Source organism: Glycine soja, chromosome 2 (assembly GCF_004193775.1).
Source record: "Glycine soja cultivar W05 chromosome 2, ASM419377v2, whole genome shotgun sequence".
Taxonomy (NCBI): Eukaryota; Viridiplantae; Streptophyta; class Magnoliopsida; order Fabales; family Fabaceae; genus Glycine; species Glycine soja.
Window position 1 is genome coordinate 6,975,219 of NC_041003.1, and position 25,136 is coordinate 7,000,354.

Sequence of the window (25,136 nt, forward strand, 5' to 3'; positions counted from 1 at the left end):
TACAGTAATAAATAATTAATAAAAAAGAAGAGATAGAAAATAACAGCATGTTAAAATTCCCTTGAAGTCTGGCATCAATATAAAAACTACTTTGTGTAGTTTCAATGTTCATTATATATTATATTTTGTGAAATCAAATGATGAAAAAAGTTGATACATGAGAAGAAAATTATCATGTTTGAAACATCAAAATTATAGTTATCAACTTCTTAAAAAATTAAATAAAAAAACATGGAAAATCACCTCCAAACCTGTAACCAAACAAGCTAAACTATTTTTGCCATAATTTATTTTTCATGTCCAAAGAAAGAAACTATTTTAATATCATGCAAGAGAGTATTCACATTAGTGAGAGAGAAATAGAGAGAGATGGAGAGAAGAAATGAGTGCATATTATGCTTTTTCTCCTCGACTCCTCTAGCTGTAACTCCACTACCTTGTAGACCACAACATACTTCTGACAAACAACTCTCCATCTTTTCTGACACCAAACTGTTGTTGGGGGAAGCCCTTCATCATTTTCTTCTTCAAGGTTCCATAACCATGCGAGGCACCAAAATCTTGTGCACTCAGATCAAGTGCAACAAGAGGCACCATGAGTAGCACTCATATGGTTGGACGAAGCAGCAGTGCTCACTTCTCGTAAGTCTGTCATGGATCAACTATACCTTGATCTATCTGCCACCCCAATATATGTTTCACAACATATATATCATATTGTAAGTATATATAATTAGGTCACTGACTCAAATTAATTACTACTATATATTATAAATATATATTGGTGTAGTGAGTCTAGCTATAATTAACTTTTTAATGTGTTAAATTCTATGCCCCTTTCTAGCTCTCAATTGTCTGTTCTTACTTTGTTGCATATGCTTCAGCTTTATCTCTGAATTTTTATAATTGGGGAGGTCCACTCTTCACCATAGAGTTTGAAACTGTTTTCATCTATATTCACAAAGAAAAAAAAATAAAATATATTACAATTTCTTAAATAGATTTCATTATCTCGAGAAGTAAACTTTAATTTTCAAAATATAAGAATAGTGAGAGTTGAAAAACAAAATCTATGCACAAGGGAGAAGCATAAGAAGAAATTCCATGATTTTTTATTAGAAAGTTCGTTAGTAACTAAGATGATTTAGCTAGCATTAATTAATTTTTTTGGCCAAAATCCTCAAATTTGACATGGAACCAATCCATTCCAATTAGATAACTTGTGTTATGTCTAAAGATTCTGAATAGTTGAGTTTGCCTTTTTATCTGGCCATGTGCTTTGCGTGAACCTCTTCCTGTTTGTGTGGAATAGCGTATATATGTTGGGAAAATCTCGACAACTTTATGGTCTCGTGACCGAAAGCGATCCCAAGTTCCCAACCAAAAATATCTGTGAAGTAATTATGACCCCTTGGTCCCAATTCCACACACTCCACAAATAACTTGACAAATACTGGTTTTGTATGGTAACTTTCACTGTTGTTTTCTTACTCAGACAATTCTACTACAGGGCTCCCACAGTTTTGTGTTTATTGATTTTTTTTTTAAAAAATGACAAACTATAATTAAGTCCATAACATTTTTTTAATACTGTACCTATTATTGTTTTAACCTAATAATATAATATATGTTATTTTGGCACAAATTGTTTGCATGTTAACCTGCTCCATATCTCTCTATCCCTGTTAATTGCCCTTGTTCTCTGTTATTTTGTGACAAGAAAAAGACTCCAATGTTCGGTGGTGTAGTAGCCGGCTACTTTTTTTCTTTTCATAAAGGAGTAAACATTTACTTTAATTGCTAAAATTTTAAGGGTTATTCAATTTTATATCTAGCTTTATATTTTTTTCACATTATTTTTCAACTCTATGAAATTTTATTGGTTTTAGTTTTTAATGCTAAAGAAAAAATATTGAAAAAAATTAAAGTAAAAGAGTTTTACAATATTTTTTAAAGTCAATCAAATGAGATTTTTTATGACTTTTTTACAAAAAGATTTACTGTATTTTTATCCTTAATTTTGAATTTATACTTTTAGTCTACAATCTAAATGTTAGCTCATTAAGGTTTCTCAATTTTTTCTCGTGTTATTACTTTTAGTCTTAGTAAATAACAATATTAATTAATGACGTAATCATCACTTTAGAATCTTGAATCTTGTCATGTTATTAAGAAATATAGTGCAAGTGTCACATGTAATTTGTTTGAGGTAAACTGTATTTTAAATCTCTTATATGCTGGTAACAGTTAACAACAGATTAAATGATAAAATATTAAAAAAACAATTAAAAAAACTACATAATTTCTTGATGACATAATATGTTACCGAGCTATCAACATCATTGTTAGTCATAATAGTTAACGTTATTATATAACATGAACTAAAAGTGGTAATAGAAAAAGTTTTCAGTTATTAGATTAGCAACTAAAAGCATAAATCTGAAAAAAATCAGACATGAAAAAACACAGTAAACCCTTTACAATATTATGAAAAACATACAGATCTTAAGGGAACTTATCTTATGTTGCTAGATTTTATCTATTTATTTTCATTTTAAAAACTACTTTTAAGTTAATGTTAAAAGTAATGGGTTTAAAAAATATTTATTTAGTATAAACTTTCATGATATTTTTCCGAAATCAACTAGTTAATACCACCACAAATTCCACACGATTTTATGGCTGTGCTATACGAACAAAGAGCCACCACCATACCAAATCTGAAAGCAGTTACCTACCATTGCTACTAAAAGTGACCAACAAGATTAGTCCTCTCCTCATATTGCTATAATGCTCATGATCACTATGCATGATTCACTTCGTCTTTGTTGGCATCACTTATTAGTGATTAGACTGTCCCATGCACAAAGCAGCCATAAACCTAAACTAACACCATTGTGAGTTGTGAACAACCAGTTTACCTATTGTTAACATGTAAGGTTTTAAATTGTCATTGTAATTTTGGTTTCATTGCATTTTATGACATTGCAAGAAATTGCATATAAATGTGGTTGATATGAGTGCAATTATGGTCATAGACACTTCAAAAACTTTGATGTTGTAGCCAAAATCACGATTACAAACTATTTTCTAATACTTTATTAACATTTTTTATTAATTTGAAAATCTATATTTTAAGGTAAGTAGATATAGAGAAAATAAATGAGCATATTTCCAAAACCGAGGAACATAAGTTCCACCAAACTAACTTCATATTTAAACCACTTTTTAGCAAATTTACTCAAATAAAACTGACATTCTAATTATCTTTTATTATACATAAGAAATAATCTAATTTTTTCATCTATCCCGTTAAATGATTAAATTTTCTTGTTGAGGTATTAATATTTTAAAATAAACTTTTACATCAACCAGCAATAGAAACCAAGTTCAACGAATTGGCCCACATAATCTAACAAAAATGAATTTACTCCGACCCAGCCTTTTTCTGGGTCCAAAGCCCAGCCTCATATTGATGATAGTGGCCCGAAGTTGACTGCGCTGGCCCTATTCTCATTCCCATCAAATTTATTTCAGCTCTTTTTTGTGCAAATCCTCATCCAAATTCCTACTTTTCACGGCTCCAATCTACATCAAAGTGTATAAAAGAGATTAACACCCAAACACTGTCATTTTTACACATGCAACTAATCACATTCTTCTATTTTGCCACGTCACATAATAGTGTTACACTAGTAGCAGAAAGTTATGGAAAATAAGAATGAGCAAGTATATATGAATAATATGATCCCCAAAACGTAATTTGACGGGAGAACAAGCATGCTAACAACAAAGGAGTGAAAGAAAATGAAAGCGTGATGTTATTGGAATGATAATATAGAAGAAAGTTTTATGAAGATAAAAAAGAAAGAAGGGCCTATAAGAAAAAAAGAAGATACAAGAAAATTTTATAGAAGATACAAGAATAAGAAGATGGAAGAAATTTTTATAAAAGATTAAAGAAAATTATACATGAGATAGAAGAGGAAGAAGAAAAGGCAAAAAGAATAAAATGATAAGAGAGGCTATGGTTTACTTATAAGATCAATATGATAATTACCATTTAGAAAGTTTCATTCTATCGTGTGCACCCTAATTGGAGAGGAAGAAAAATAAGAATAAGTAATAGAACGAAATAGATTTGGTCTCATTTCCTTCCATTATCTCTGCTTAAACCAAACAATGAAAAATTTATCCCATCCATTCCACCCTTTTAATTCCCTCCTCTTTCATCAATCCAACCACACCCTTAGGAGAAACTAGTGTTGACCAAAGGAAACAAATGAATTAAAAGGAGAAAGAAACTAGTAAATAGGGATCTGTCAGTTATCACAAAGAAGTGGCTCCTTTTTCCTTTTCTTTTATCCCGTTGGTCCCATTTCTTGCGTCTTGTAACTTCAGTTGTAATGAAAAGGAACGCCATTGTCTTTTCATTCATTTTTCTTTTTATTCATCCCTTAGATCCTATTCCTTTTTCTCCCCCATTGCTATTTGTTTGTTCGTTCCCACTAATATTTTTACAGCTACAGTGAGTGTGAGAGCACTTTTAGCAATGAAAATTCTCATGACAAGACCCTGAAACAAGAATGGATGACAAATTTCTTACAAATAAATAATTCAGTTGTCATTACTAATGGTTTTAAAACAAGGTCAATTATTGACAGCACAAAGCATTGTCGAATTCAATTATCCAGAATTACTATTGTAGTTATTTATTTATTTATTTATTTATTTTGTTTTAGTTTAGTATTAATCATTATAAACCTTTTGGTGATTAAGTTTAACATGTCAATTTTAAAAATACATTTTGATCTTAATATTTAGCCCCCTAAAAGATAGGCTAGCCCACCCCTGCCTTTTCCATTCACAGAATACTTTGTCCTATATATAGAACGAGAAACAAAATGAGAAATCAAATACACCACTATGTTATTGCTCCTCCTCCACACATTGTGTAAAAGATCATCCATTATTGGCTAGCTGGATTATTTTAATTGTAGGATGGTTCAAAATGAACTACTTTTTTATATATATAAAAATAAAAAAATCCATTGGTTAAAATGGCTCGGCTCCGTGCAATCTATGAAGCAGGATTTAGTGAGATTCTGGATAGCTTTAGCTGGATTCTAACTATATAGAGAGAATGGTGAAACATAAATAGATTAATAATTTTTAAAAATCTATATACTTTATAATCTAACTCGAAATTCATTCAAATCAGTCATTTTACTCCCTAACTATATTATTCATTGCAGTCACCGCAATTTTCCTGGATCAACTCCTCGAATTATAATTTGAATTATCTACTCCAAACTTTACCATGAAAGTTATGAATTTGTAAATAACTGCTGCATGCTTAAATCTTAATGAGAAATTTATATTCATGAATTAAAATAATGAAGTACCAAAATATACTAATGTGTTTTTTGGTTCAGGAGAGCCTACCATAGGAAGAAGCCCATTACACTGCAGGGAAGCAACACATAGATAGTTTGCTGCAGAGAAGAAAAGGAAAAGCATATAAGAAAAATTACATTGAGCACAGGTTGTTCTGTCCTTTACAGTTATACTCTGGTGTAAAATGACTCCATGCAGCTTCACCTCCCAGTGAATAAATAAATGGAGATAGAATCCTATTGTCTTTGTACCACACCTCTCATTGTCACTATTCACAAGCTAGTTTTGTGTCAAAACTAGTCAAGCAAATGGCAAAAGCCTGAAATGCAGATAGGGGATATCTATAGTCCATAGTAAATATATCCTTGCCAACCTTGCCAAACTGAAGAATAATCTTGTCATGATCAGACTGCGCTGGCTGCGATGACGGTGTAGGAGCACCGGCTGCAGGTGGCTGCGTCGCAGCAATCAGCTGGAAATTCTTGACGGAGGCAACAGTCACCCTTCCTCTAAAGTTCAGGCACCAACACTGCAGCTGCTCATGCCATCTTGGAGATTTGTTCTTGAGAACTAAAGGCCTACCCTTTCCCTGCTCCTCTTCGTTGCCCGCCACAAATATGTCCGAGAACCTGGAGCTGCTGAACTCGGTTGAGTTGTCAATCGATCTAGCAAAGGATATGCTCCGGAAGGAATCTTCGAGGGAGCGGGGAAGGAGCTCTGGCTGGCCCGGGACAGTGCAACCAGGCTCAAGGGCTGACATAGGGATCGAGTGCATGGTGCAGTTCATTCTGCGCGGGCCCCTAGTACCAAGGACATTCAACTCATAGGTGATCTGGGCAATATTGTAGCTGCCACTAGGGACCTTTGGAGAAACTTTTTTTGAATAAAACCTACGGCTTCGGCCTGGAGGAGACAGCTGAGCATTGTTATAGGGAGGCTGTGTATCATAAATTATAAACTTGGTGCCAAGAAAATTTGACCTGAAATGAGGGGAGATTGATACAGAATAAGTTTATATTGCCAGAAAAATGCAGACAGTGATTTCTTGAACATTAATAGGGGGAAATAATGGTATTAGAAATTACAAACCATACACACATCCAGAAAAGTAAAAAGGAAAGACATGGATGAAAACTATTATCATTTCAGAATTAAACGAAGAACAGACATTAGACATAATTGGAGAAAAGTCAAGAAATAACCAAGGGCATTAATACTTGAAAATCATTGATGTGTTTTCAAAGTGGAAATACAACAATAGAAATTTTCAATTACAGTAATTATAGATCATAGATGCAGTCAAGAGAGAGGCTTAGCAAATAATAGCTTTTACTTAACATACCAAACTTTGTTAAAGTTAAATGCTGCTGCTTAGTTCTAGTAACTTGTAAACAAAACACCAACTTAGACCTTTTGTTGGAGCTGCATATATGTTACATATGTTGAGATCATAGAGGAGATGCAGACATGACACAATTGGATAAATTTAAATATATATCAAAATATCAAGCTCGTTGAAGGGCAATGTAATGTGGGAGCATAACTTATTTGTTTTTTTGGAAGGGGGGGGGGGGGGGGGGGGTTAGATTTTCATTTTCAAGAATAAACTTTTCAGAAAAAATACATTAAAACATATAGTTCTCCACATCATTTAGAACAGATATCAGTAAAACCATGATTGATCACACAAAATGCACGCTGTGATAAACTAGAATCCAAAGGGAATATACCTCAGTTTTCCAATGTAAGTGCTATTAGATCTTGATATGTTATCTGCATCCATTGATATAATATACTCTGTGCATGTAGTTCTTCTGGTCCGTTTTGCAGAAAGAAGAAACTTTCCATTTTCAACTAGCAATGCTGCATGAACAGTCATGAATTCAGAACATGTCCCAGAGACAATGACAACTAAGTCCAAAAAAATTCTCAATGTACATTTATAGGCTATAGAAGGTAACAACAATGCAATTTGTAGGTTCAAAAAATAGAACTGTGTTGTTTTAGTAGTCAATATAGTAAATAATTAAATCAATTCACTAAAAATTAGAAGAAAAAAGAAGGTAATCTATTTATTGTTGAAGTAGGATAGAAAAAAGGATCACAAACTATTTGCTCATGATTCTTGGTTTCCAGTTAACCTCAACTCAACAAAGCTGACTCAAGCATGCACAACCAAATCATTTCCAAGAAAGGAGTAAGCATCTTAATCAGCATGTTAACACTTATTACTGTCTTAATGTAGTTAAAAAGGAAGATAAAACAGCTTGTAAGTAGGAAGTAAGAAGGGGCTTAAACTTGCAATCCCATAGCTTGCTAATTTTAATAAATGAACAAAGTAAATACAGAAGTAGGCCATAGCAAAGAACTTGGCCATTGTAAAGTGTAGAAAACAATCTCTAGGTAGCTCAATTGTACAAACAATAATTCAGTTTAGATGAAATAGAATAAAAAATTATCAGTATGACAAGGAAAGTCTTGGCAAGATCTAGTTTGTGGGGGCACAAAATCATATATTTTTAGTAGATTTGCATTCATCAACATTTACATTAATAAACTAATAATCTCGTGATCTTGTAATCTAGAATGATGCCACCAAAGTTTGCAGGATGAGCTAACCTTAGATTGAAAAACAGATTTGGTTGGTTCACAAATCTTGAATGAGAATAAAGTTTTCAAGCATAAGATAATACCATTGAGCTCTCCATTTCCCCAAAAGTACATGAAGGGTCATGTGCTATTAAGTAAAATAACAAATCAAGGGAGCACAAAATCTTCCACATTGAATGACAAATCAGATTAGGTAATTATGGAAATAAGTAAATCAGATCATACATTACATGCCATCAGCTATTAAATTACATAAAAAATAAATTCAAATCAATCACGAAAAAGGCAACAACTCATGTGGGTGTCAAAAAAACTGTGCTTACCAGGACTAAGACAAAGGAATAGGTGGTATGTCAGATTAGATTTGTCTCTCTTGATGAAACACTGGATGGTTCCATCCCTTGAACCAGGCTGTAAAACAAGAGTCAATAAAAAATCAAAACATGATCATGCATTCTAGTACAAAATTTATATCTCTCATGCATGGACCAGTTCTCTAAAATATATCTTGAACACAGGATAGAAGATAATGAAAGTCTCACCTGCTTCAGGGAGACAGGGAAAGTAATCTTCCCACAGAACTCAGGACTGGTAACAATTTCTTTGCACATTTCTCTCCAGGACTTGCACACAGCAGCACATGCAACCACATGCTTACGAGCAGGCCATGTACTCTCACTTTCTTCCAATCTTTTAATAACATCACAAAGAAGCTCAGGCGGAAGGCTAGCCCACCTGCTGTTCTGTATAACTAGCTGGCGTTCGTGCGCCTCATGGACCAAACTATTCAACTTGCCCCCACCAGAAATCCTTACATCAAAACTCCTCCTTGATAAGCTTCCAAACCCATCCCTTACATCACGAACAATACTGCGGAAGGACATTTGCTACAATGCACTAACAGCCCAAGAGTTTAATGTGAATAACTCCACTTAATGGAAAACATTCCTCTAATCAAGATATCACAACTCACAAGTATTAGCAGTGCAAAGAGCTGCAAATCAACAAAACTTTAATTTAAATCCAGCTTCAATGCTTAGTTATTAAGAAATAAAAGTATCAGAACATAGATAGGGAAAAGCACAAACAGGGAAAAGGAAAAAAAAAAACACAAAACAGAGAGATTCTCATAAAAGAAAGCCTCACATGAACCTAAAGTCTAAAGCGGCCTAAAATTACAGACTTTTGTCAGAATCATTTTAAAACATTATCTCCAAGACTCCAACAGTTGAACTCCCTAAATCTAACTTCTCAAGAGAGCAACAAATTTTAATCAGAAAATCTTAGTATCTTACAAAAAATTTATGCTTCTATAAACCAGCCTACCTTTCCCCCACAAAGGGATACAAAAATTTAAGAAAAAAGAAGTCAAAAGTGAAACTAGAGCATCATTAGTCATAAAGTAATAAGCCTAACATATCTATTTATGTTATAAAACATGTAAAGAAAAATTCCTGAACCTCTAAGAAAGCCTCTCACACGCACAGGAGCAAACACAACCACACAAAGCAGAAAACAAGACATTAAATAGCTAGTAGTTCACATAACAAACCTCAATTACCAAACTTCAGTGAGAAATAAGGCTTTCTGTCCACCCTAATTACAAGAGATCTGTGCAGAACATAATAATAATAATAATAGTAAAACCAGAAAACAAATTTTCATAAAGAAAATCAATTCATGTACCACAGAATTGATAAGTCATGTAAAAAAAACTCACAAAAGATACCAAATTAAACCCCAAATGAAAATTCGACTGAAACTCAAGACTTATAAAAGGAGAAATGGAAACTTTCAGAAGCTAATAAGAGAACCCAGAAGAGCAAACTTGAGAAACTGTTCAGTAGACCAAGAAAATTACAGGTCAACACTCCAATTAAAGTTAAGAAAAAGAAATGGAAAAGGCAAAGAAAAAGAAGAAGAAGCAAACAACAAGGACTGCAATAACAAAAAGGGGCATCAATTGCAAAAGACTAGAAATTTAGCATTCAAGAAAAAAAAAGAGGGATGATCAGAGAAGAAGAAGAAACTCACCATCAAGTTCAAAGAAGCAATGTTTTGTTTCTCTCTGTGTTTTCTCGTTCCCTTTCTGTGTCTGTGACACAAACATCTAACTCCGAAAGACACGCACTCACTGCATTTATTAAATCCCACCAAGAAACAAACTACTTCAACTATTATTAATAATTATTATGAATTACATTAATTATATTATTAATTGTTATAGATAACATAACCATAAAAGCTGGCTTAATTAGTTATTAATTACCCAATCGGGAATTTTAAAATTGAAATAAACCTGAATTAAATTAAATAAGCTAATTAAAGTTAGCACCTACTTGGTGGAGACGTTTTTTTGCTGTGGACATGAAATTACGGTTTAACCCTTGACAGTTGACTTTTATCTAGTGGTATCCGACTCCGACCGAAGTCCAAACTACGTTACCCGAGTAACGGTGTGTTTAGAGGAAATGGAATACAACGCGGAGAGACGCAGGGAAGTTACGATATGGACGCGATTAAAATATGTCTTTTTTATTTATTTTTAATTAGAATATTTGGTTTCAGTGAAAAAAAATCTTGAAATATTCCAGTGAAGTTTGATCTTTGGGTTCTCTATAAAATTAATTTTTAGTATCATGATTAGTTTATGTTCCTGCTTAAAGAAGATTATATTCTTTGTTATGCACTCTTTTGACAGGTGCACTTGTCTAATATTTGATTGATTTGTCCTAAAAAAGGAAGAAAAATATATTATGACAGTCAAGTAAGGTTTTGGCAAGAATAATAAATGTGAATGAATAGTAATTTTATTTTAAGATTCTCATGTATATTTATACATATATTGGTGGATATAGGATCCTTATGGGCCTTTATGTTTGATTATCATTTTAAGTAATTTGTTTTAATCATAATTATGTTATCTAACCATACTTTTTTATTATTTTATGATTGATATATGGTATTCTTCATCTAGTCGAGTGAGTATTAGGTTAGTCAAATAGCGTAGTCGAATACCTATTTAGTATAATTTAGCTATAAAAATAAGAGTAATGTTGAAATAATCTTGTACAATGTTTTTTTATTAGTTTTCTTAATTTATTATATAAAGTATTAAATAAAAAGTAAATATGTTTATTATTTTTTAAATGATAGAAGTATTTAAGACTTATTTGATAAGTACAAATGAGTAAAATGAGAGTTTAATATTATTCTAGAAAAATTTATGACAAAAGTATTGCAGCTCTTTGATTTGGTGCATAGGTTGCACACGCAAAGGTTTACTCTTTTAAATTTAATGGGATGTCACATAAATTAGGAAGTTCTAGTTTAGTTAGTTGAATAAAGTGTGTAAGTATTATAAATCATTTGATATCATGTTTAACTCCTATAAATAAAAGAAAAATGAAATGTCACATAAGTTAAGGTGAAAGGATAAATTTAAGTTTGATAAATTAAATGCAAGTTGGATTTATAAAATCAAGGTGAAAAACATTTTGGTCCAACTAATTTGACGCGACTTGGTTTGATTAATTTTAATTTGTTTTGTTAGTTTAAAATTAAAAATCTTGATCCAAGTTTGGGATTATTAGGGTTTGGTTATTGTGTGCAAAATTATTTTTGATCAACGATAGTCATGCACTGTAAACATGATTAGTCTCTGACCTAGTGAATTGAGAATTAATATTCGTGGTCTCTGATTCAAGAAAGACTAATATTTCAAAAGTTATAAAAAGTAATTATATAATACTTTTAAGTGATAATAGTTTCATTCTAATAAAAAGTGATTATTGAAAAGCAGTTTAATTAGTAAACCAAAATAAGGAACAAGAAGAAAAAAAAAGGAAGTTAATATTTTCTAAGCAAATTAATTATATGGAAATTGATAAAAAAAAATACTAGTAAAATAGAATGCACCAAGATACATGTATTTGTAGTGTAGAGATAAAAAGTGTAATGAGTTACTCCTCCAGTTCCATTTATACAACATTTAAGGATTTAAGGTTTTGACATAGACATTATGAAATACAATTAAATTATTAAATTTTCTATAAAAAAATTAGCTAACTTCTTAATATAACTTTTATCTCTCTAATTAATTTATAAGTATTGATTAAGGATAATTTTAAAAAAAATTAATGCAACATTGATTTTATAAAATAACATTTATTTTGAAATAATATTTTTAAAAACATCATATAAACTAAAACAAAGGGAGTAATTGGGATAGTTAGAAATTGAATGGCACAACTGTTAGACAATTATTCCAATTATAGCATGATTTTGCGATGCATGCAACAAAGAAGGTGAGTAATAACACAAAACATGTTTTCACTCTTTCTCTCTCTTTCACTCTTTCATTATTTCTCTCCACTTCCTATGATTTGGTGCTTTCATTAATCATGACAAAGGAGACACATTTTGTTTGCTTAAAAGAGAAAGTTGGTCTCATGGATTTTGAAATCACAAGAATTGCTAAGAACATGAAAATGAGGTTTATATAGATTGACACCTCAATTCAATTATAGATCGCTAATTTGAATGGGGAATCACACTAGTAGTGGCTCTAATGGTGGTTCAAGAGTGTCATAATCCGATGACGAAGAACATCTTATTAGGTAAGCTCAATATTCTTTGGTCCGAAGGGAGTGAAGTCAAGGATTATATTTTCAATTTTGATTTGAGAATTATTCTTTGTGCACAATTCTCTTGCAACTCACCGAGTCATGTTAACCCTCCTTGGCCATGGTGGGATCCACATATATACATCGTACAAGTATATGTTTCATATGGGTTACTTCTAGATGTGCAAGGGTTTGTAGAGGTTATGGTTTGGAAGTTCGATATTGGTTTCTACAAAGATAATTTTGTGGAACTAAAAGAGCTGAAGCAAACCTTTTTAGAGATAGAATATCAAAAAACCCCATTCAAGGTAATCTATTGAAGGTCATATGTTTCTTAAAATCTTGGTCAATCAGCTCTTTTGTTGTGAAGTTAAAGGATCACCTAAAATCATATTTGCTTCTTGCTCAACTAGGTTTTTATCACAAGTGGTTACATTAATAAAGATTTATGAACCTAAATACTTCTAATTACATGGTCTACATATGGGTACGTTCTAAATTAACGGGTAAAATATGGCTCTGATACCATATTAAATTTTATAGTGCAGCAAAGACATCCGAAAGGTCCCTTTAAAAACCAATTCATAAGGGGATGACCTACCCAACTATATAAACACTTATCATTTTTATGAATCATCCAATGTGGGACTCTTAACATAGATTATTGCATTATAGCAAGGATTTAACTTCTTTTGTTTCTCTGTGTTTTCTTTCTTTTTCCGTTGTCTTGTGAGATTGTGACACAACCTCTAACTCCAAGAGACATGCACTTAATGTGTCTATTAAAAGAGAATTGTAGTAGTACTGTATATGTAATATGTTTCTTAGAATTGTGCTTCATCAACTTTTTAGTTCTGAAGTTAAATGATTACTTAAAAACATACTTGCTTTTTGCTTAAGTAGGTTATAATCTACAAGTGGTTGCATTAATAAAGATTTATGAGGGGGAATTAATTACTTTTTACCTCGCATAACAATTCTCATTAAATATAAATTTTGGCGGGCCTTTCAGTTATGACTATTATAAGTTAACTAATTATATTTACTTAAAAAAATTATGCGTGTACATACATATATTTAATTTTAATTATTCAAATGTAATATAATAATTTTTATTATTGTTCTTACATTTTCAGAATAATCAAGTGTTATCATGTTGACTAATTGATTATGAGCAAGTTCATCTTGTGGTACTTGATGAGTTTACGATCGAAGCTTTGGTTACTCTGTTATCAGAATGTGCTTTGTTTCTTAATCCAATTTTTCTTTGTCCAGGCATGTAAATATAAGAGATTTCATTTCTCAAGATGCAAGGTTCCATAGAAAACTGTACGTTGATGCTGATTGTCACTCAACTTTTGAATTCAGAATTTAACGGATAGTTAGATAGATGTAGTGAAGCCTGAATAATTTCATCTGTCACATTTCAATTTGTGGTCGAGGCTCTGGTTCATCTATATAATTATGTGGTATGAATGGACAATGAGAATGTTGTAACTAATTATGGTGATTATGTTTAATTTGTATGATGAAAGTTCAATACTAATTCACTTTTGACTTATTTTGTTTCAACATTTCTATTGCGTGATATCACTGGTTAAGAAAACTAACAAGTCCATAAAAGAATTATATATGTATTATTCTTCCTCTCTCTTGTTGCTCTTGATCTTTACTCTCTAGAGGCATTGCTTCTTCTGAACCTATATTTTTATCTTTGAACTTGGTTAAAACCTTTGTTTTTAACTTGTTAAACTAGTTCTTAACCATTCTTCAAACTGTGAATTGGTGTAATATTTACATTTCACAATGTTAGAAGAATTATGTCTCTAAATATGATCATGCATTAAATAGTTATAATCTCCGCTAAACTTATCAGGTTTAATATAAAAAATACAAAGAATGGGATGGTCAAACATTTAGTTAGCATCAACATGTAACATGATTTGAAGAACATGTATTAGGATATATCATGAAAAAAAAAATGTTTCTCTTAGCCAAGTTAGTACATGTTCATCTTAATAAGGTAACTAATAATCACCAATTAAGCTGAAGCACAAATTTTGATTTTTGAATTTGAATCAACCTCAATCTGATGATGCTCACATGCTTAACTTGGTGTGAGAATTAGGCAGGTACAGTATTGTACAGTTGCAAGGAATGAGTCTTTTAGTAGCATGGTGGTGTAGGTAACAAGGTCATCAACATATTTGTCTTAGGCCATTGAGAATTTAAGTATAAATATACATGGCAATAGTAATAGTTGTGTTATGTTTTAATATTTTAATAATTAATTGGTGAGAGAAATAATTAATTAATTGTGATATTTAAAGATGTAAGATTAAGATCGCAACAAACACACATAAAAACATTTTTAACTTAAAAATGTAGAAATATAGTATAAAATTGATAATTAATATAATTTTAAATTTTTCTAAAAAAATTCACATTTGACCCGCAAATACCTAAACACGACCCTGTTAGTAGTTCATGATCATGCAAGAATGTTTATAATCTCATATGGATCATTAGTGTTTCTGCTCTTGTTTCATTCTTACCTACCTACACCTTGTAATCTCATATTTTGCAAGAAATTCCAACTTGTTGAACAACTACAACTATGTGAGAACCCGACCTTTTGAAGAAATGATGGGATGAAGGAGAATTGGTTATGCAAAGCTTGTTATTAATTTTGAAAAGCTTGTTATTGATTCTTCTCTAGTATTATTCTTCCCATCTAGTGTGGCATTGTTGCTTGATCTCTACTCTCTGGTGTGACATTACTGCATCTGAAACTTTTTTTTTAATCCTTGAACTAGTTAAAAAAAAAGTTTACTTGTGTTAAACTAGTTCAAAGCCATTTTAACCGAAATGCTCTAGAATTGTTTGGCCTGGATGTTGAATTTTTTTAGGATTCAGCTTCATCTAAAGTAATGCGTATTATTACGGGTAAGGGAGAAAAACTCCGCTTAAATTTCTTCCCCTTGTTTTGATTTCTTCTAGTAGTGTCCCTAATTAATTTAAACATCATCTTTACTTTAATGCATAAAAATGACTACAATAGGTGACAAAATAAGTTTTGGCAAATAAGATCAGACAACAGAAATATAAACTAAGTTAAAAAAGCCTGACCTGTGAGTTTCACTCCTCGTTCTACAATCAATTCAAAAATCATAAAATACAATTAAGTATCATTTAATCTTAATTGTTGATTTTTATTTCATGTTGCATTACATACATCGGATAATCCAAATAGTAACAAATTGTACAAGTCAGTAATTGTCTATCAGTCGTTAAAAATGATAATATCATATCCCTATTTATCGACTCGAACGATTTATCATTTATATGACTGATATACTTGTACAAAAGATAAACTAAAAACAGTTTAATATAACGACAAAATAAAGCATTATATGTAATAAGATATTTACCAATATTCTCTAAGAAAAAAAGAGTATCCGATTAAAAGATAACAAGATATACACATAATGCAAAGATGCATAAGAAAAAAGACATTCAACATTCAAGGACATCTTTTGCTAAATTTTAAGTGCGGTCATACAATCTTATGCAGAGTTTTAGTCTAATCAATGTTGTACAAGGCACTCCAATCTGGTTTCCTCTTTTGTTTGTTCAGCTTCTAGGTTTTCTCCTTTTACACCATCCTTGCTCTTCCCCCACAGAACACTGTAGAGTCCAACCACTAGTAAAATAGTGCCAGCAACACTGCCATAATTAATGAAATGAAAAACAATGAGCCTTATTGTTATTTTGTTAAGGATGGTATATTTTGACAATCTTTTATTTTAAACAACCAATTAACAATTTTTTTTTCTTTTTATTACATCACATAATTTATCATATTAATTAATGTTTTTCTCTCTCAAGTTGTGAATTTGAACCTTCCCAAGTAAAGTGTTTCTTTCCACAAAATTGCTGAGAATATTGCTGTGATTACAAGAGCTAGAGGGGTGAACATTGCTGTGAAAACTGGGCCTTTCGTCTCTATTGTGCATACTTGCAGCCAATAACAAATGCCTGTTACAATTACACCCTGCCAACAAACACGGTTAGAGATAACGAAAAAGACAAAATATAAACTGGAAAAGGAAGAAGAAAAAAAGGTAATTTATCTGTTTGAAGAAGTCTAACAAAAAGACGAACTTTAATATTGGATAAGATTTCTTCTCAAATTTACTGAATGATTTAGACCACTGTTATATTTATTAATGAAATAAATGTAATTTTCTTCAATGATAAAAAATATTATAAAAAGATAAAAAAATTATAATTAACATTTTTTACATTACCTTTTATTGAAAGTTCTCACGGAGAGAAATTTGAACCTTTAAAAAAGTATTGTACTTTTATAAAGGAAAGTATAAATTAAAATAGTTGATGTGATGGAAAAATAACTATTTATACAAAAAGAGGAGATAATGAATTAAACAATAAAATGCTTGTATATCTGTATTTCACTTTTAAAATATATTTAAAATTTTAGGAGCTTTTTTTTAAAGATAAATTTTAGAAGCTTAAAGGATAATGATGAGAGCAAATATACTGAAAGACGTTGCATAAAGTTAAAAGATACGAAAGCCAAATACATTTAATTCATATCATAATCATCTCACTGTTTTTGTCTTATTCATTTTAATGTTAGAAAATGACTTTCATATTAATAAAAAGTATACGTTTCAATATAAACACAAGTTTTAAATTAATTTAGAAATATATCTCAATTTCTAATAATTCAGAACGAATTTTATTAAAATCAAATTTACCTAACTTTAAACCAAAAAATGTAAAGTGAATATATATATATATATAATATAAATTTTGTCAATATTTATTATTTCTCTTTTATCTCTTTGCTTATCATATGATATTATCCATTATTCATACATTTTTCTTTTCTTTCTCTCTTTTTTCCCTCTCTAACTATAAAGTAGTATTAAGCATCTTTAAATTATTTTTCATTATATAAGTAAGATTTGGTTCTATCTTTCCTATAAGAATTGGTAATAAGATCTAAGCTAAAACAGGAATGGGTTGCAATCAAAGTGTGGTCCATATAAATCTTATACCTTATACGTCAACGGTGTTCTCATATGATGTGATGGGGGCAACATTTTCCGGTCATAATGTCTATAACATGATTATAAACACATGATGGCTGTGAATATGACATTCTCCTATTCCCTAAAAGAGAAATGCAACCACATTTGGACGAAGACTTCCACTACGCTCTATTTCTTAAAAATGGAGCACTTGGAAATTCATTGAGGGGAATAACTATAGCAGTCCAAAATTCTATGATTATCAAGGTCTATGTGTACAGATCAATATATACCAACTTTCTTGGTTCCTTCGGATATCAAGACTACAAAAACAACTCAATTTCTATAAAGAAATTAACACAACTTTATCGTACGCAAAAGAGCACAAAGTTTTAATTTTCTTTAGGGCATCAAACTTTTGTTGACCAAGTACTATAATCCGATTTGTGATTCATTTATATTATTATTTTCTGCATCTTTTATTTATCTTCATATAAAATGTTAGGTATGATTCGATAAACTTCATGCATTTTACCGTGTAACTAAACACAGGCTTATGTATTTTCAACTTATGAAATGTGTTTGATTCATTATGTTTTAGAGTTTATAGAAAAATTGAACCAAACATCACCTTACATCAACTAGTAAAAACCATTTAAATTTTTATGGCCTGATATATATTTTATATTTTTCTTCCATTCTCGTGATATTATTAATTATATTAATCACTTTGTCTCTCTCGATTCTTCTGTTCTTCTTTTTTTCTAAAGGTGTACAAAAATCCCTCCAAGATGTGGAAAACATAACTTTGCAAAAACAAAGGGAAAACATCAAAATCTTTCTTCTATATACATATGCCTAAATAAGGGGACAAAGTAGTTGATGTCAAACATGGTATTTTTTTCCCTTAAGAAAAGTTATTCATTTGTAGGGGCATATTTACAACTTTTGGACTTTTACCTATTCACTAATCACTAGGATTTTAATTTATATTTCAAAACATTTTAATATTTGTAATCTTACTATTTAATTTGCTGTGTAGTCTATGCATGCAATATTAGATTATAAACGCGTACACAGTAAGCCACAGAAAGAAGATGAATATCCCATCCAAGCCTCCATGCTGAAGGATTATTCCTCTCTACTGCTACAGCCACAACAGTAGACTGCATGAAGCTAAACAAGCATTGTATAGCAGTGAGGCGAAATTTTGCTGGGTACTGCTTCACAACAAATCCCTGAAAAAAGTATATATATTAGTGAAAAAATTTAGATGAAGCAAAATGCTTATCGTATTAAAAAAGAAGAGAAATTATATTTCTACATCTTTTATTGTGCAACTATTTTTATAATTAGTAAGAGACATAACAAGAGAAGAGAGATGTGATCAAAAAAGGAAAATAAATGTTTTAAAGAGTACATGTAAGAATAATATAGTAACTTGAAAATAAATCATATCATAAATCTACTATTTTATTGTAATAAGTAAATTACATTAATTAGTTACCCTTGAAGTTTCATAAAATCACTTAAACTTTCACAATTTTTTAAACATTTATGGTAACCTCTCTTATAGAGGAGTTTCGTATAATGTTTATTAAACGATCAGGAAAAGTAGTGTAATGTATAAGAAAATGTCAGTGTATATTTTTAAAAAATTAAAGAAAATTAAAGTCAAAGTAGATAAAAGCCGGAAAAAATTGTCTAATTTCACAAAATCTTAAGAGTAATTACTGTAATTTACTGGATACTAATATAATGAGGGAAAGGGCAATAAGGTACCTTACCTGCAAGATAAGCCACAAGGACCATGCAGTGTTTGCTGAGAGCATCATAAGAGAGCCTCTAACTATATCGACTTTGGAGTGAACCGTTGTTAATAGGTGAGAACTATGGTTTTGATTTTCTGGATACCATTTCATAAAACCCAGGGAAGGTCCTTTGACTAAAGCAAATGTAATTGCCCCAGCAAGGCTTAGAACAGACCCCAAAATCTTGGCCAATCCATGCACACGTTTTATGGAAATGCTTTCCACCCTGAAATTTCCAAAACCAATTTCACCATATCAAAATTTTGATTTCTCTCTCTAGGATTTGACCCTGCTTCAGAAAAATGGATGGTTATTTTTAATGTTACCTAATTAAAGCAGCCATGATGAAAGTAATGGCAGGGACAGTGTTTGTGGCGGCTGCAGCAAATGTTGCAGAGGTGTAGTTGATTGAAACACAGTAAAGGTTTGAACTCGCCGTTAACCTATACATCAAAGCACATACAAAAACAAAAAACTTAGGATATCATCATGTCACTATCAAGGAGTATATAATTTAGAATTTTCAACTTAAATCTTTGAATTGACAATTTTAAACAAAGTAATGGGGTCAGGAAAGAGACATATCATACCCAACAAGGGAAACTAGAAACAATTTGCACAACAAGCTGCATGACAAAGGAGCTGATTGCTTGCTGCAAAATTAACATACATATTAATATTTTTTAAGCATACTTATGGTAAGAATTAAGAGGGGCTGAGTGTAAAGTGTAAAATATAACTCTTTAGAACCTGTCAAAGAAAGCAAATGGAGATAGAGCAACAGATGCAAAGGCTTGTCTATAAACAACAAACACATAAGGGCTCATTCCCTTTGAAATTGCAGCCTTGGACAACAAGGCCATTCCAGCATACATAAACTGAATAAGCAACATTGCAAAATAGGGTCTATTTTTCTCCACAGTGGCCACACACCCCAACAAAAAACTCTTCATTTTTGTGTGCTACCTCTGAATGGCCCCCTAGCAAGGAAACTTGTTCAATATATAGAGATTTTGGACTCAATATATGGCTTGTTGGCTTTATGCTTTTCTTTATTGGCTTTGCGCTTTATATATTTTGATATCAAAGTGGCAAGAATTAGGCCCACACATTTGAAAAGTTATATCACTAGGCACTAGCATCGTTTTCAGCAGAAGGGCAAGGCTCACACTGGCGCATGCTAAGATTATTATTGTACCTTTGCATAGCAAAGAAAGCAACACGGTTACTGTTATTTTTACTATTTGCAGAATTAAGAGGAAGCTTTTTGCAAGCACTAGTACTATGCCACAAAGAGATATTAATGAAACCAATCATGCATTCACTATTATGAGTACTTTGATCGATAATTTGTTTTTATCCTTAACAGGACCCTCAAAACCATGTTATGTGAGCTTAAAGCGTGAACAAAGCCATGTTAGTTTGTGCTGAAATTAAGTTTAATTAAGGGAGAATCTTATCCTTAAACAGGCTTTATTGTAAGGAATAAACTGTTCCAAAACAGTTGAAGTTATTAAGTTTTTAATATTAGTTAACTTTTCTCCCACATAAAGTTAACGTTTAAATATATTTTTATTTTCTCCAAAATATGACTTTTTTAATTTTACTTTATGATTTTTTCTTCTTTAAAAATTACAAAAATTTATAAGTGTACCTGTTAAAAAATATGATGATAATTTTCCTTTGTGTATCCTTCACGATAAGTTTCGTCAATCAATGTTGTTCTTTGTCAAAACCAAAAGGATGAATACATGTAAAGACATTCTGACATTCTCAAATAAGATATCACTCCAAATAATATATGAGAGACAAATAATAAATAAGAATGTACAATATCTTTACCTCCAGAATTTAATCTTTTCTATACACGTTCTAATAAATCATCACATATATGGTGCATGGATCTTACCTTATCTTAATATTTACCTGCAGGTGATATCTTAGTAACAATTTAATTAAGATAAACCAAATTCTCTATCTTAGGTTGTGTCCTTAGAGTATTCGGGGAACCGACACCTGCTCAGTCCAATGCCAAGCTAAGGTTCCCTAGGATATGGTCTAGGGGTTCTCGACCATATAGGCACAATAAGCTTTCATAAGAGACTAATTAAAATTATATTAGTAGTACTTTATATTAAATGTAGGAATTAAAATAAAAACTTTCATATTTTTGTGAATTAAAAATATATTTAAATCTAAATTTAATCGATCAAAAATATTAACTAATGTACTGAAGTAATTATTTAAGAAAACAAAAAACAATTTTTTTTATGCGCAAAAGGGCTTAAAGGCCACTCAAAAACCTCAATTAAAACTTAAACCCGCAGAATCTACTAGCAAGTACAAAGAGATAAAACCAGGCTAAAGAATAGATAACCTCATGGCAACTGAAGTAGAAAGAACATACGTACCTCTCTAAGACATCCGCTACTTAATTAGCTTCTCTGTAAATATGCTTAAAATTAATAGAGACCTGATCCTAACTAAAGCTTTAATATCAGACGCCACACCAAGTTAAAAAACTCAGCAATTTCCATCCGTATAAATCCTCTATCTCAAGCAATTGTTAAGCCATTATGAACTCATAATTCTGCAGCAACCACAGAGCAAACAATATTTGCAGAGAATCTCACAATTAACTGAGAATTATGATCTCTAGCTCTCACCAAACCTCCACTAGCTTCCTTGCCATCCACAGAACAAACAGCAGCATCAGTATTAATCTTAATAAAACCAGGCATAGGTGATTTCCATCTAATGTTCTCCACCCTCTGTTCTGGTTACCTCCCTTTGCCCTTACTCATTTTATCTAATTAACAAGGTATTCATTATTTCAAAATTATAAAATTAATAGACTTAAATATATTTTTTATTATTGCAAAAAAAAATTATTTTATATCAAAATTATTTCAAACTTTCATTTATTCATAACAAGGTATTCATATATTTTTCACTAAATATTTTACTTAAATTATTTTATATCCCAAACTAACAAAAAAATTCCAACTATTTGAATAGATATAAGATTTTGAGGGTTAATTTTACACAAAAAAAAGAGAGAAATGAAGATAATTAACTAGATTGTACAGTATGATTTTAAAAATAAAAAGATTTAATGTCTTTGAAAAAAATTGGGAGACTATAATCATACAAAGTCTAAACTAAAATGACTAAAAGTGTAATTAAATTTCTGAATAAATTGTGAATAAAAAATTTATTGGGATTAAAAAAATGTTATTTTTTTCTGTAAAAAAATGTTTTTTTTTGTTTTACTTTATACAAATACAGGAATAGGATAAATTAATTTATATTAAATGTGAAATTTTCTAAAGTAACACGTTTCATAACATATTTAGTGAAATCAGTAAAAAAAATATTTAGTGAAATTAAAATTTATTAAACTATTAAATTATGTGATTTTATTCTAATAATAAAATATAATATTAATTAATTTTTTTAAGTCATTTTTAACCGGATATAATCTTATTTATACTTGCACATTCTTTAAATCTTATTATGGTGTATATTTCATTCATTATGTCCCTCTTGTTGAAAGTCTACTAGAAATTATTCCTTATTTTTGTCTCATATCTTTTGCACTATTGATCGCTCCCTAACCTAGCTAATTGATGTTCGGAATGTTAAACTACCGTGAGTTTTGTCTCTTTTTAATTACAATTTTTTTTTCATACACACGATAAATCAAATATTCCCTAATAATATATTTGGAAAAATTCAACAATCTATTAACTATATATATGCTGAATCTTACTGCCATTATATATCTTCATCTGTGATCAGATAACTGTTTAGGAAAATCTTTATATGTATTCTTTCATGCATTTATTATTTATTCTAAAGATTTTAATTTGGTGTAGTGCTTACCATTAATGATTATAGTAAATGTTTGATTTTAAGTGGCGAATTCCCGCATCGCATGCCAATAGGAGTTGCATTACTCTTCTTCGCAAGGACAAACCCATCCCATCAATTTTGGCACTATTAAGTAAGCACTATGATAGTTGAGTCGATATGCACTAAAACTGTGTTTTCCTTTCGAATTTCACTCATATAAAGGAAACAGTATATTTAGAGAGTAAAAATCTCAAATTATAATGTTTGGTAGAAAAAAATAATAAATTATATTATTGATATAATTAGTTTATACAATAATTTTTACACTATTTTTTTTCTTGAATTTAAGCATTTATATTCATATCTCACTTTTCTTTTTCCTTATTTCAGTCTTTCATTAAATCTCGTTATGATACAAAACTTGGATACTCCTCAAATATTTAATGTATAAATACAATTTCTCAAAAGCAATTATTAAATTTGAGAGAATATCCCCTCTCTATCTACACACACGTGCTAATTGAATTGGATTGGTCAGTCAGATTAGTTAAATAAAAAAAATCGGTAAAGTAACTGACTTAGAAAACTTAAGAAATTGAAGGACCAAAATGTTGGTTAAAATGAAGTAAAAAATTGGTTTGTATGAGATATCAGAAAAAAATACCTTTTTATTAACTTTTTAAAAAATTTAATTTTTAAAATATTTTAAGCAAATAAAAATTTATGTATGTGAATTGCTACTTTTTTTTAGAAGAATGTGAATGGATACTATTTAAAACATTTATTATAAATTTTGTTAAAATATGTTTTAGGTATTTCATAAATGACCAATTTTTGTTTTAAGCCCCTAATAAAAAAAAAATTGTTGCATTGGATCTTTCATCTATTTATAAAGTATCACATTATCATTTAATTAATTATAGGAACTCAACAAAAATTTTGATATATCAAGTTTTAAAGTAACCAAAAAATTTGTCAAGCACCGTTACAAAAATCAGAATTTATCCGTTATAGTTAGTGATAGACATGCATGTGTAATAAATCGTGAAGATATTAAATATGCCTCTTTAAGTTTCCTATTAAAACTTGAGATACACAAGTTTTCAATTCAAGTGCAGTCCTCACTTTAGGTAAACCTTTACTTTCAATTTAGACATGGAAAAATCTCCATCGATCAATAAATAAAAAATGTTAGACACTTAGACAGAAAATGGAGTCGCGTGGAATATCTCAAAAATATGATTCTATAAAAAAATGTACATGGGCTATATGAATAAAAAAAATCATTTTGAGGTTTTCGGGGTCAGTCTGCTCTATCTTTTGTTAGCAGAACTCATGTACCAAATATTGATACGCTCCCTCAAAGAGAAGCGAAAATGATTGCTAGTTTGAATTAGTGAAATAGTGTGCAAAAAATATATATAAGAAAATTGAAAACTTGTATTATATTATTTGGATGAATAAAAATAATAAAGAAAAATAAAATTATTTATTTATTTATTTAGATGAGTGGAAAAAAGAGTGAAAATAATAAGTAAATTATATAAAAAAATTATATTGATTATAAATAGACTTAACACAAACAAATTTAGACCATTTACTATATCATTTTTTAATATAAATCCATTTATTTAATTTTTTTATGTTGAATTATTTATTTATATTTTTTGAAAACATAAAACATAAAACAATTTTTTAATAACAAGAAACAAATTATAAGTTATTTGAACTTAACTTTTGAGATGTGTTTTATATCTAAGGCATGACTTGATTTAGAA

The 25,136-nt window shown here is 30.3% G+C and overlaps 2 protein-coding genes across 6 annotated transcripts; both read right to left on the reverse strand.

Annotated features, from left to right (window-relative positions):
• Positions 1 to 5,356: 5,356 nt before the first annotated feature.
• Positions 5,357 to 10,163, reverse strand: LOC114384248 (tubby-like F-box protein 8). 3 transcript variants are annotated; one of them, XM_028343907.1, is made up of 5 exons: positions 10,042 to 10,163; positions 8,550 to 9,001; positions 8,331 to 8,418; positions 7,128 to 7,260; positions 5,357 to 6,377 (listed from the first exon to the last, which is right to left on the reverse strand). In XM_028343907.1, exons 2-5 carry the CDS (start codon positions 8,889 to 8,891, stop codon positions 5,666 to 5,668), a joined length of 1,275 nt encoding a protein of 424 aa, XP_028199708.1. In that variant the 5' UTR covers positions 8,892 to 9,001; positions 10,042 to 10,163; the 3' UTR covers positions 5,357 to 5,665. The 3 variants fall into 3 exon arrangements, with proteins under 3 accessions (XP_028199708.1, XP_028199719.1, XP_028199713.1); XM_028343918.1 differs by having other exon boundaries at positions 8,550 to 8,904; positions 10,042 to 10,158; XM_028343912.1 differs by lacking the exon at positions 10,042 to 10,163 and adding an exon at positions 9,560 to 9,618.
• Positions 10,164 to 16,068: 5,905 nt separating this feature from the next.
• On the reverse strand, positions 16,069 to 20,534 carry LOC114384266 (WAT1-related protein At1g43650-like). Of its 3 annotated transcripts, none has more exons than XM_028343935.1 (7): positions 20,254 to 20,533; positions 20,094 to 20,156; positions 19,830 to 19,946; positions 19,480 to 19,729; positions 18,769 to 18,930; positions 16,591 to 16,686; positions 16,069 to 16,358 (listed from the first exon to the last, which is right to left on the reverse strand). In XM_028343935.1, exons 1-7 carry the CDS (start codon positions 20,454 to 20,456, stop codon positions 16,266 to 16,268), a joined length of 984 nt encoding a protein of 327 aa, XP_028199736.1. In that variant the 5' UTR covers positions 20,457 to 20,533; the 3' UTR covers positions 16,069 to 16,265. The 3 variants fall into 3 exon arrangements, with proteins under 3 accessions (XP_028199736.1, XP_028199728.1, XP_028199742.1); XM_028343927.1 differs by having other exon boundaries at positions 16,535 to 16,686; positions 20,254 to 20,528; XM_028343941.1 differs by lacking the exon at positions 16,069 to 16,358 and having other exon boundaries at positions 16,580 to 16,686; positions 18,716 to 18,930; positions 20,254 to 20,534.
• Positions 20,535 to 25,136: the final 4,602 nt, after the last annotated feature.

Bases quoted from the DNA above. Each gene is read 5' to 3' on its own strand.
- LOC114384266 (XM_028343927.1), bottom strand. From the start codon at position 20,456: ATGAAGAGTTTTTTGTTGGGGTGTGTGGCCACTGTGGAGAAAAATAGA. The intron at 20,157-20,253 runs GTTCTAAAGAGT...TTAATTTTGCAG, and splicing joins CCATTTGCTTTCTTTGACAG to CAAGCAATCAGCTCCTTTGT. The intron at 18,931-19,479 runs GTAAGGTACCTT...TACTTTTTTCAG, and splicing joins CCTTGTGGCTTATCTTGCAG to GGATTTGTTGTGAAGCAGTA.
- LOC114384248 (XM_028343907.1), bottom strand. From the start codon at position 8,891: ATGTCCTTCCGCAGTATTGTTCGTGATGTAAGGGATGGGTTTGGAAGC. The intron at 7,261-8,330 runs GTAAGCACAGTT...CTGTTCATGCAG, and splicing joins ATTCCTTTGTCTTAGTCCTG to CATTGCTAGTTGAAAATGGA. The intron at 6,378-7,127 runs GTATATTCCCTT...CCCTCATTTCAG, and splicing joins ACTTACATTGGAAAACTGAG to GTCAAATTTTCTTGGCACCA.